Below are 12,924 nucleotides of genomic sequence, written 5' to 3'. Positions count from 1 at the left end.
ACTAGAGATGAGAGTTGTACATTATTTGTAGTTATGTTGGTTGTAAATTTGGAGACTTATTAAGCTCTTGTTTAACACTTAATTGCTGAAGTTTGGTTTATGCAGTCATACAACTTACTGGTGCAATGAAGTATTAAATAGCATGGTGTTCCTTTCAGGGCCACCAGGTGGCTCTGCATATGAAGCTAAGAGCGTCTATTGGTCTGCAGGCTGTTGAAAACTGCTCCCTGTAACACTGAATATCAACTTCGGAGTTATAGACAAGAGCCTAATAAAAGTGTTGACGTCACTCTACAGCTATTTCCAGCATGCTGGAATGGTCATTTCTACTCTGTTAGCTTCCAAGCACACAGCATTGTAAACATTCAAACATTTAATGAAGCATAAATGTTAATGACTTCATCATATAAACACTCTTCGTCCCAGGCATTAATGTAGCCAGTGAATTATTCAATTTTAGGTTTCTCTACACTAAATGACTCCTCATTCTTTTCTTGTTCGTTTACTCTGCTGCAACACTGAGCTTCTCATCTACTACAAGAACCAGAGCTGTGTCTGGAGGGCAGGATTCCCCTTCACACCCTTATAAATGTAATATGACTGTACTGGCTTTTAAAGGATCTTCACTGGTGTGCTGAGAATATAACTGTTCTGAATTATTTTGAATGCTGAAAAGTGGGATAATGGGAGTTGTCACATCATACGGATGCTCCATAAAGCTGCATTTTTAAGTCATACATATCAGTTCACTCACTTTCTTAACAAACCGGGTTTAATGGTGGTGACCTTTTGAAATGGCTGCACCTTACTGTCTTGTTGTACCATAAAATAATTTTAAGGTCTCCCTGACCATGCCTTCAGTGGAGATCATTTTCCATAGCTGTTCGATAATCATTTACATTATATCCAAAGACATCTGTGCACTTTCAGGTCCTTTAAATAAACCAATAGCATGTATTATACCGCTATATTCCGGTTAACAGATGCACAGTTCCATAACTCTGCCCATTTGCACGGAGAAGCCCTGGGTCTGTGGTTCACAGCCTTATTATTATCCCACTATCCCCTGAATAAGAGCACTTGGGCATTTGTGTATTTATAGAAGGAGACCATCCAAGTGAACCTGTTTCTCTGAAATAGTTTCCCACATCTGTTGCCCATCAGGGTGTCTGCTCTCTGAGCCACTGCAGCATTCCAGAGCCATTCTTGTACCTGGATCAAAACCCTCTGTATATATCTAAGGTCCAGAACTGGTGGTTAGCTGCAGAGAGGAGCGGCAGGTCCAAGCATATCACAGTTAAAACTAAACGGAAACAACAGACCTTTCTGCACATCCTCAACACCTTCTTAATCCAGCTCTAAAATGAATGTTGAAAATTTATAAATAAAGATGAACCTCCCCCCCACCCATCCTCCATATGAACAGTCTTCCTTTAAATCACAAGAGTGCACCCTCTCTACAATGTAAAGAAGGCATTCAGTAATAAAAGTCTCCTTCACATGCTCTGGCCTTCAGTTCCTTTTGGAAGAGTGCTTGAAATTCTTGGCATACCTTTGCACTTATTGCCATGTTCAATTTTAATCGTTGTATTATTAGAATTAGTGAAAAGCATGGCTTAGGCTGATCTAGTGAAAGCAAGCTACCTCTTAAGACTCCACAATGGAATTCCTTTCACAAGCCCTTTTCAATGCAGAAGGCAGATGGTAGGGAAATGGCCGTCTTATATAAGAATAGACCAGACCACTGTTTTCATTCATTATTTTTTGTTTGCACACACGTAAGACCAGCTCTGTCCTCCAATTGTTTTTTTCTCTCTCAGACAACAAGTTGTTAGCACAATCATCAAAGCTTGTGAATTCTTTTTTTTTTTTTTTGCTTCTGATTAATAGCCAGGCAGTTAAGAAATGAAAGAAGCTAGCTTCAGACTGGAGCCACAAATGTGTAGAAAATCTGTTATGGTAGTTCTTCATGTTAAAACTGTCAGAACCAATACATAATTTGGTCCATACACCCTGAGAATCTTGGCTTTTTTTTTGTTTCTTCCAGTTTAATATTTTTGCATGTCATTCTGACTAATACCACCACTGATAGACAGGACACTGCAAGTTTCATAAATAAATCTTTTTTATTTATAACATATAAAATTAAATCCTTTTTACAATTTATTCCAGTATGACATTTAATATCCAAATAAAAGTAGCTACATTTAGATAAATAATAATAATAATAATAATAATAACAACAATAATAATAATAACAATAACAATAATAAAACACATTATTTGATTCTTTGACATGTCTTGCGTTCTCTTTCAATGCTCTAATGGAAGAGTAATCTGATAGCTGCCACAAAACGTGAACATTTTTGTTCACATCTGGAAGGAATGTGACCACAAACTCATTGAACAAGCACAATGCGGTATCCTCTCTTAGATTACAGGTCATAGAACACACAATTAAGTTACACTTGTATGTGTATATATGCATACACACAAACACACACATATATATGCCTATATATGTGTATATAAATATATGTCTGTTTGTGTATATATACACATAAACACGCACGTCTACAGTTTGAGTCATGTCTTATATTTGTACATCGAAATATACACGCAAAAACAATATTATTAACTACATTTTACAAACTTAATTACATATTGCTCCATAACGAAGCTACCATGATGCTCCAGTATTATGAAGCGATTCTTTAGAAGTCTTTTTTAAAATGCTGACGTGGTTTCCAGCTATACAGTGCACTTCATATAGTCCTCATGATGTAAGTCCATAATTCCTTGGGAATTTAGTTACAACAGGAGATGTTTGTCTACAATTTGTTGGAATAGACATCTCTAGTACAATGGACTTTGCTGTCAGTATTGCTTCTCTGGGATCCTGCTTGACTCAGTCTCTAAACTTGTGGATGTCATTGAAGAGTCTGTAGAATGGGTAGGAGGATTCATTGGCATGAGGACAGTTGAAGTTGCACTTGCAGGATTCAATCATCATCACATTCTTGTTGAAGGTCTCGCCATCTTCACAGCGGAACTTGACCCGGACTGTTCTGGTCTGCTGAGGACTGCAGCACCGCCCATCCACGCAGGAACCACAATACTTGGGCCGGAACTTCTTCAGACTGGAGCAACCCGCATAGGTGAACTTGACCAGCTGACTGGATTTCTTGGTCCGGCTGCACTTCTTTCCCTTCTGTTGAAGAAAAACACAACAGGTTCTTAGTCAAGGGTTTCAGCAGACCATCAAGTGACTCCTTTCACATATCGTATGTCCGTTTTGTATGAAATAGCACAAACTTGAACGTACCTTTAAACTGGTGTAGGGTGACTGGCTGCATGGTCGGACCTCACATATGCGGGTCTCCTTGACCAGTTTGCAGTCTCTGTTGTCGTTAGTGACTCTAGTGGAGATACCCGTCCCACAGGTTTTGGAGCACTGGGACCAGGCTGTCGTCTGGACAATGCATTTCTGGCTGTCAAACATGTGAACCTCAGGTTGGACTCTAAAAGCTGAAAAAGAGAAACAAAAATATGAGGAACTGTTCTTGCTGGTGTTTAGCTGATCACAAAGAGAAAGATTTAATGTCATTTTTTCACTTTTGTTTAAAGATGGGAAACTTACCCGGTAGAGATTTGAGTCCTCCTTTGACCAGGGCGATGAGCTCATTTCTGTTGGTGAGGTCATTCTCTGACTCATCTGTTCCACTTTCCTTGCTGAAGAGTTTGTCAGTTGACTCCATCTCCTTGCCGTCATCACAGACCCATTCCTCACAGCACTGGCCTGCCACCTTCACGAGTCTGGGATTGGCACAGCCCAGGTTAGGCAAGGAGAGCTCCTGTGGGCACAGGGGAATGCACCCAACCGCTCCATCGATGCATGTGCATTGATGTTTGCAATTTGGCTGGAAGCTTTCGCCATTCTGGTAAATCTTGCTGTTGTATTCACAGGGTCTTCCCTCAGATTTGGCTGTTGGGAAAGAAATGAGAAAAGAATAAGAACTGTTATTCTGTGCACTGGCCCCTCCTTCTCCCCTTGCTACCAATTCCATAGTACATCTAAACTGCAATATCACAAAATTCCCTAAATGAGACAGACAGCTCGATAATGAATTCCTTTGCACCTAATTTTCCTTGAGTTCTACAGGTGTGCCTGGAGTTCACTAGATATCATGAGCAAAGTCCAACAGTGTGACAGGCAATCGCATTTTTAAGGAAATATGGAAAGAAACGGTCGGTAAGTTTACCGGGTTACATTCACACATCATCTGTATCCCTACCACACTTATTCATTACATAAAAAGCATCTTACCTCGGCAGATGCCTCTAGTGGCGCCGAAACTAGCTCCGAAGTTGCATTCGAGTCCCTTGGTATGGTCACAGGGCTCCGTTTTTCCGCAGTCTTCGTTGAGTTGTCTTGCGCAGACTTTGCAGCACCCACATCCGTCCATAACAAGACTCACTCCTGGAGCGCACCTGGGCACCTCCCGAGGACAGGTACATTCCGAAGGACAGGAAGACAATACCTGCGGGTATAACGAAGTCAAGTTAATGAAGCATAGTAAAGAACAAAACGATTATTGTTTGGCCTATCTACGCCCTTTTAGAGATCACATTTTATTTGAATAACTGTCAGCAATTGGACGGCCAAGCTCTTAAACTAAACTGTCGCACCCAACTCTGCATTAGCTATGTAACCCTGTAAGTTTCGGTATTTTAAATAAGAAACAAAAAACAATGATCTACTTAAATCGAAACACGCAGCAACTATGCACTGAAAATACGTCAGGATGTGACTTACCACATTGAAGCTTCCAAGGAAGATAACGGCAATCGATAGCACCAACATTTTAGGGTATTATCTTGGTTCAATACACGACGAAAGTGTTTTAAAAGAAAAGACACGTCACTAGTCCTTTTGGTTTCTGTTGGTATAGTCTTCTTTTTGTAAATGAGTTAGTCGTTTAAAGATGCGGCGTAGCAGTGGTATGTTTTCTTGTCTTGTATGTAGCAGTTATTTGCCACTTCTGACTTAAGATCTGGTTGCAGTTGCAGTCTACTGAAACTCAGTCCCGCTCCTCTTTTATACTGCAGTGAAAGCTGACGTAGTTGTTAGCTGACTGTTGAACTGTTCCAAAACTATGCAAGGAATGTTTCTTGGCGCGTTTTCCATCCAAGCTAAGCACCACCCTGTCTAACTTTTTTTCTTAAATGAATTTTCCCCTTGCACTGAGGGCACTCTACTTTCTTTCAGTATTATTCTTCATTCTGAAAGCTAGTTTAGTAAATATGCTAAAATAGAAGTTAACCATAATTGTTAGATATAGAATAAAAACAGCATTTTTATGTTTTTTGGGATTGTTTTCCTTTATAGAAAAACGTGTACACGTGTAAAAGTAATGTGTGTATTCCTTCTATAGGCGTTCTTAGCTAGAACAACATCATAACGGTGTGTTGTCAAAAGTTTAATTCATACGATGTTTATTCCTTCATTAATTGTTCATTTTTATGGTGCAAACTTAAGGTTGGAACACTATTATTGTTGTTATTATTATTAATATTATTATTGTTGTTGTTGTTGTTGTTGTTGCTGCTGTTGTTTAGTAAACCTGTCCCATTTTCAAATGCTGAAACAGCAAGACCACGGAAGTAACAAAATCGTATAGAACAGATATGATATTGCAGAGGTTTATTTTACCACCTGTGGTGTTCCTAAATTGTAACAATGGTAGAAGGCACTAGTAGTGTTTTGTCTGACTACACCAGATTACTCGATTTCTAGTATTGACATATAATTTACAAACTAAAACGTACGAGACCACAGTTTTTAACAACCTACATAGCCTACAAGTATATTAAAAGGGAGAACGTAAATGTGGTCTTTATGTCAGCTATTATTGTGTTCATTTTAATGCAAAGGTATAGACTGAAGTTTAGTGGAATACATTTTCACCTATCGCCATGCTGTTAAAACGACCGAAGAGACTGGAAATAAAGTAAAGTTTCTATTTTTGGCCCCGTATCCTCTCCATTGGCTTGTACTAAGCAATTCCAGATGGGATGCAGACTCCAGACGTAACAATATTGCCATATTTGGTATGGCAGTAGCCTACATTATTAACATATTTCTACTTCAGTTAGCCAACCACAAAGCATTCCTGACAGCTTAAAGGGTTGTTAAATATGTTCTCCATACAGGAAATTCCTTTGCGTTCCTTGGGTTAATTTACTTTTCACGCAATCTGTCCATCAAGATTTTTTTGTATACAGCAGTGATCCAATTTTCCATATAAAATGTTGGTTTGGTGAGAAAAATAGCAAAGTAGTTTTCAGCGGGGTTCAAATAAGTGACATTCCATCGAAATTACAAATTCTGAGATTTTAAAGTTCTTTGCAAAAAGGACCTGGCCAAGAGAGCAAACGCACAAGAATAACTTTGTGCTAACAAACGGAGCTGACAGAGAAGTGAGATACGGAGTAATATGATATACAAAACGCATGTTACAGGGCACGATTATAGGTTTTCCATAAATGTATTTACCATATATAGGTTACGATCAGTTTTTACAAAACTGATGGAGGAGAAAATCATCTGAACATTATTTAAACCCTAAGCTATATTTGCAATACGGGACACTAAAGGTTGTAGCTACGTCCAAACAACGACGAAAGGGGATGTTTGACAACAAGAGCTATATCCCTCAGGTGAGTTGGTCTCTTTAAAAGACCTTTGTTTATATTCGCTCATCCATCTCTTTATGAATCTGTCTATTCCTATTTGCACATTTTCCGTTTTGGCCGCCTTTAGAAAAGTAAGAACTGTGCAACAGAACTCAACAGTATCTGAATCTTTGGAACAAATTTCTCTATTGAAGAACACTAAAGCTAAAGAACGGCAGTATTCTAAAGTTGTGGCTTTGCCAGCCGTAACAAAGTTACAGTTTAAGTGCGCTCAGTTTTTTGTTATGTTTTATGAATGCAAGCTTTTTCATACTTCCAAACTAAGACACTAGATGGTGATGTGCAGTGGCTAAATTTCTTAATATTTTTTTTTTATAAACAGAGCAATCGATATTATGTATCATTATGTAGCAACAGTAAGCTACAATTGCCTCTCTAAAAATTTGGCCAACCGGACCTCGTCTGTCTTTAACCTAACTTGGTGACATACAGCTATAGGCTATCTGTAAAATACATTTATTTGACAAAATATGTTGATCATGTCTCTGCTTTACAGTTTTGTGAATCGTTCGGATTACCATGTGTATCCTGCATCTACGTTTCCAGGGCGTTATCTATCATGTGTAGCTTTGTCCATCTAGCCTCGTTGCAGACGAGTTGAGCTCTTTGCAGACGTGCAACTTGTTTGTTGCTATACATCTTTCAGATCACACATGTATGCTGCTACCCAGTGGTTAAAATAAAGCATATTTTCATATTTTAACCGCTCCGTATACTCTATACTTGAATGCTGAATAGCATTACATTTTCGGTTGTTGATGCCACTTATATAGGCTATTTTACCCATTTCCATGCGCATTTCATGTGAGTGGTTATACTGAGTATGAATATCCAAAGAAAGCCAGAGAAGCCAGGAATTGAGTTACATAAGCAATTCGGTTAACTTTTAACAGTATTTCCTTGCTCTACACCATGAACACATACAATTGTAAAGCTGACAGGTAGTCAGAAACGTCTCAAAATAGCTACTTAACATAACACTGCACAAAAGCTCATTGGGCCATTCTGGAAAAAAAAAAAAGAAAAATACAAAAAAGAAATAATAAATTATTTAAAATCCAGAAAGTGAACTATCACTTTAAGAACTGTGCGGCTCTACTCTTTCCTCTGAAAATTCAGTAGTGACGTCTGTGCCTAATGCTTGTTGACTTGATCGCTGTGTAGGCTGACGTCTGTTTCTAAGCATGCCTCTCTGATCCATTATTTTCCAGATGAACTGTATGTTTCACACACAGTATTGTCATTGTAAACCAGGCATTCAAACATTACTGGGATTTGGACCGAAGGCTCCATGCTGTAATGACAATAATAATATTTTTGTGGTGTGTATTCCACACCCACCCCCTCTCCCCCAACCCCCCTGCCACACACACACACACACACACACACACTCCTTTGCCCCTCTGGGCCCCCATCTCTCGCTCTCTCTCTCTCTCTCTCTGACACATATTGCATCGCCTTATGTTCTAAACAAACAAACAAACGTCATCTTGAGAATATATAACATATATTCAGGACTTATACAGATAACAAAATTTTGTCTTTTTTATAAAGAGATCCATTCTCTCCTTGCTTTTAATTAGTCAGACAGGAAAAATGTATACACAGCTGTTTTAGCAACTCACATTCCATCGCATTTCAACTTGAGTCCAAGCAGGAGGACTCAAATGTTTGCTGCCTGTGAAATTTGCACTCTTATTACAACAGTTCACAAGGCAGTGAGCTTTTATAACTCACTGTCCCTCATATAAATCCATGCTCCTTTTATTACTCTTGTCTCCTGAGCAATTTGTTTGTTTTTTTTCTTCTAATTTTTACATGTCACTCTTCAATATCACAGTATTCATTAAATAGAAAGTTACAAAGTAACTAAGTAGATATACAATATAATGTGATTTGAATAATCACCTAAGTAGATATATATTGGGATTAGAATAATATTCACATTTAGCTGAAGCAAATTGAAGATCACTTTATGAAAAGTGAAGAATGTTACGTAATTTGTTGGTGGCCCTGATCAGGAAAATAAATGTTCCTTTGCTCTTGCCATAAAAGTGGTTCAAGGCCCCCATTACAGTGACAGCCTCTCCTACAACTGAAAATGGGTGAATCATCCACACATTCCTCATTGGGGGGAGGGGGGAAGAAATACATCAGTGAGATGATTCTGGTGAAGTTTAAATAAAGACCTGGGTATACATTAATGAACTGGCCCAAAAGCTAACAGAATGGGATTTAGTCTGTCACCATGAACGTGACCATGAAGGAGCTTCCTGGAATCATTAATAGTCCAACTAAAAGTTATTCTGTCCATAAGCTTGAAGCGTTTTCTCTGAGTAATTGTGAGCGAAATATTTAGTTTTTACATTGTGATACTGTAACTGAAACGACAGTCTAAAAATACACTCAACAAATAGGGGTTGGGAAAATGTGACAGCAGTGTTTGCCACTTTGCTGCTACTCCTGCTACTGTACTGGGCAGTAGTGTAATGGGTAAGGAGCTGGTTTTGTAACCTAAAGGTCACAGGTTCAATTCGCAGGTTGGACACTGCCGTTGTACCCCTGAGCAACGTACCTAACCTGAATTGCTTCAGTATATATCCAGCTGTATAAATGGATGCAATGTAAATGCTCTGTAAAAGTTGTGTAAGTCGCTCTGGATAAGAGCGTCTGCTAAATACCTGCAATGTAATGCAATGATGTATAACTGGGTATTCTGTACCCTTACTGTCATGGTAGAAAGAATATATGTTTATATTACTTTACCCAGGTTTCCATATTGCAGTTAGCTACAGGTATTTGCAGTTACAATAACTGACACTCGATACACAATGTTGAAGTTCGGTCTACCCTCATTGTGCCCTGCCCTCTTATCACATATTCATTTTTAAATGTCTGGAAATAATCCAATAGGGCCTGAGTGGTTATCTTCTCACCAGATGGGGATTTTGTAAGCAGGCACCCACAACCTGTTTTTTAAAAAAGTTTATTGATGGAAAAAATCTTAGCTGGAATGTGGGATGCTTGGAATGTTTAGCCCAGTCAGAATAATTGAGTGGATCTGGAACAAGAAAAGACAAACAGCAGACCTGGGGTGTGGAAGAATGTGCTCAGTGATGTCCGAAGGAACATTCCATTCAGACATTTAGGAAAGTATTCCCATTGTGGCAAAATGGGAATGCCTTCACTCAATGCAGAACATCTTAAAATGCATTCCCGCTATTCCTATAGTTTCAGTTCTTTCAACCTATACTCAGGGTCATGGCTAGGCTGAACTAAAAAAATGAAATATAACCGAACTATAAACGCTGAATATAATGTAGACCTCACATGTATGTGGTCTTCTGTCAATACCAGCTACAGTAGCTGTTTAAGGGGGAAATTGTTTAAAGATGCTTTTTCTTTCAGTTATATAAGAAGGGTTAACAGTATTTTTGGATATTGCTGTTTATGTAACGTCATTGTAGATGCCATTGCACGCATACCATTTTTATAGCATTTCCTATCGTTTTTGTTCACTTGAGTGCTCATATAGGCTGTATATGAATATTGTCTATACTTCTATCTGTCTGCACTCTGAACTCTTAAAATTATGTTTATTCCCATTGTTATAGCATTCTACACTGGCATGCTAAGATTAGATGTCAACAACAATGAAATACTACCACTGTTGTAAAAGCTACTTGCCTCGCGGCTGTGGGTTATCCAGATTAATCTAAATTTGCACATACTAATTCTTAGCATGATATTACCGCTTTAATTAACACACAAGAAACAAATCAAGGTATATTACTTCATTAGAAATTATATTTCGTTAACATATTTTAGACTAAGCAGGTGAGCAACACCTGTTTTGTCAGAAAGTTACGTTATTTGCTCGGAATGGTGGAGGAGGGGTTAATTCAACCAGAATACACCTATCATGGGGGAATTCGTGTTGCATATATGGGCGCAATCACACAACAAAGTTAATGTGTAAACCAACCTATAGAAATCGACTTTGGTGTGTTAACCTTCACATTTGGAGTATTGCATCACGCTAGACCTGCAAACAATTTGGTTACCCAGGGGCAAAACTGTATTGGGGGTTTTTCACTCTTTTGTCACGTGTGTTTACAATATTGCTGTTTGTCACTTAGATGTAGCCCCCTTTAATTCCAACTCCGGCCGTTCGAATGGACTAAACCATGTGCATGTCAATGCGGGATACGACTACAAGGCGATATGAAATCGGTTGAAAATGTTATTACGTACAGCTTGAGGTTTTTTCCCTCTTGTCTAATATATGAAGACATGTTCTCTTGAACGGCATCATCCAACGTAAACACCGTTTTGCTCAACTGCCTATTATAGGAATTAATGTAGCCTATCTGCCAATATAATTTGCGAACATTTACAGTATTTCTTGGTTGGCTACGTCTTCGACAGTTCGGGATATTTTGATTTTTTTGATTCAATTGCATAAATATGCCAGTTGACAGGTTGTTTGGTTGAGGAAGGATTGATGTAAGCTATTCATACACGTGATGATGGTTTGTTGGTGCGCGTCATTCCAACCCATATCGCTCGCTTGCCTGTTTGCGCTTAATTGTTGCTATCAGTTTACAAATCGAAAAGAGAGACAACAAGCGGCGCAATTTAAAGCAGCAGCTCTTATATGTTATATTGTGTATTTTGTTTATGATTTAAAATTTTGAAAGTTAAATTAGAGGGTAGCTAATATGGCTGCTTTAATGGCAGGTTTTGGCAACTTCACCCATGCGATTGTACGCGCTATTCCAACGTCCTTTGCCGAAGCAGCGCTGAGGACAAACTGTTCGGAGGTGGACCATGTCAAAGCTCAGCGAGAACACGAGCATTATGTCAGTGTTCTGAAGCACAAACTTGGGCTGCAAGTGCTTGAACTGCCCGCCGACGAAAGTCTTCCAGACTGCGTATTCGTGGAGGACGCTGCCGTGGTGTGTGGTGATACCGCGCTGATTACAAGACCTGGGGCAGCTAGCAGAAGAAAAGAGGTACCGTAAAATTCTGTACACAAAGTTCGATTTGATAAATACATTTACATTAACTGTTATTTGTGCATACCGTCTAGAAAGGTGTTCATAATATTTTAATAATATTCACTCACCACAGTTGGTAGTAGTATTTGGAATATATAAAGCAAAAGCACATGAAGGGATCTGTGATTAACTGGCAACGCCCTTTGAAAGAGCAATTTACAGTATCTCTAGGGTCAAGTCGCCATGGTCCGGTGAAAAGGGTCGAGGAGATTTGTACATCAATATGATATTGTAACCAACAGTCAGAGCTGGTGTGATCTGTTTTCGTGCTCGAATTATAATGAAAATACATGCTTGTTTTAAACACCGAAGTCTGATAAGTTTTAATGAGGTTGTAAGAGCAATTGTCACCGTCTCCACTAACGACCGTCACCAATTTCACTGCTAGAAATTGTTTACTGTTCTAGTTATGTAAACCCCCGACACCAGCAGGGCTACAGGGAGCATGTGCACGTGATCTTCAAAGCAAAGAACAGTGAGCGATTAGCAAATGTATTATCTGTGCGTTGTGATAACAGTAGGCCTAACTACATGCATATGGTTCATGTCTGTGTATAGTCTACAAGTTGGAGTTTACAAGATATACATTTTATTCACTGTAATGTAATTGAATTAGGCTTCTTTAATGTTGAGATCATGAGGCTCTCGCACAATGTCATCACAAAAGACCTGCAGAATTACTGGAGCTTTAAAGGGTCTTTTTCTTGTGTGAGATACGTTTCTGCAGCAGAGTGATGTTTTGAAAACATGTTTGTTAGCTTAATTCTGTTGGTCTTTGCACCTACTAAGTGGAAACTGCAAAAAGTATGTTAAAAAATAGACTTCTGGATCAAACACTTATTGGCAGATTATATTATTATTAACCTGTAATGGAAAGAGGAAAGTGGCACTGCCAAGAGAAGGCTGTCCTCAGCAAGAAAGAGACTTGTGGGGAAGTCATGAAGAGACCAGTGGCTGAAAGTGGAATAAAGGTGCCCCACTCAACATTATGAAGAGCTCTGCATAAAACCAGCCTGTCTGGGAGTGTGGCAAGAAAGAAGTTATTACTCAAAAAGAACTGTCTTAAGGCACATCTGAAGTTGGTCAGAAATGGTAAATGGTAAATTGA

At 38.8% G+C, this 12,924-nt stretch overlaps 2 protein-coding genes across 4 annotated transcripts in view; one reads left to right on the top strand and one right to left on the bottom strand.

Annotated features, from left to right (window-relative positions):
* Window positions 1-12,924, top strand: part of ddah1 (dimethylarginine dimethylaminohydrolase 1) — an 81,643-nt gene that overhangs the window by 22,020 nt on the left and 46,699 nt on the right. The window contains exon 1 of one of the 3 annotated variants that reach the window (XM_064333478.1): window positions 6,205-6,720. The exons of 1 other annotated variant lie outside the window; for it this stretch is intronic. In XM_064333478.1, coding sequence (XP_064189548.1) covers window positions 6,691-6,720 — 30 coding nt within the window. In that variant the 5' untranslated portion in view covers window positions 6,205-6,690. Of the gene's footprint in view, window positions 1-6,204; window positions 6,721-11,141; window positions 11,772-12,924 lie in introns of those variants that run through there. One more of the 3 variants, XM_064333476.1, reaches the window with a different exon arrangement.
* ccn1 (cellular communication network factor 1) lies at window positions 2,108-5,085 on the bottom strand. Its single transcript, XM_064333474.1, has 5 exons — window positions 4,817-5,085; window positions 4,328-4,541; window positions 3,641-3,985; window positions 3,326-3,528; window positions 2,108-3,211 (listed from the first exon to the last, which is right to left on the bottom strand). Exons 1-5 carry the CDS (start codon window positions 4,862-4,864, stop codon window positions 2,909-2,911), a joined length of 1,113 nt encoding a protein of 370 aa, XP_064189544.1. The 5' UTR covers window positions 4,865-5,085; the 3' UTR covers window positions 2,108-2,908.

Source organism: Anguilla rostrata, chromosome 4, assembly GCF_018555375.3.
Source record: "Anguilla rostrata isolate EN2019 chromosome 4, ASM1855537v3, whole genome shotgun sequence".
NCBI lineage: Eukaryota > Metazoa > Chordata > Actinopteri > Anguilliformes > Anguillidae > Anguilla > Anguilla rostrata.
This window is presented reverse-complemented; position numbering and strand designations above follow the sequence as displayed.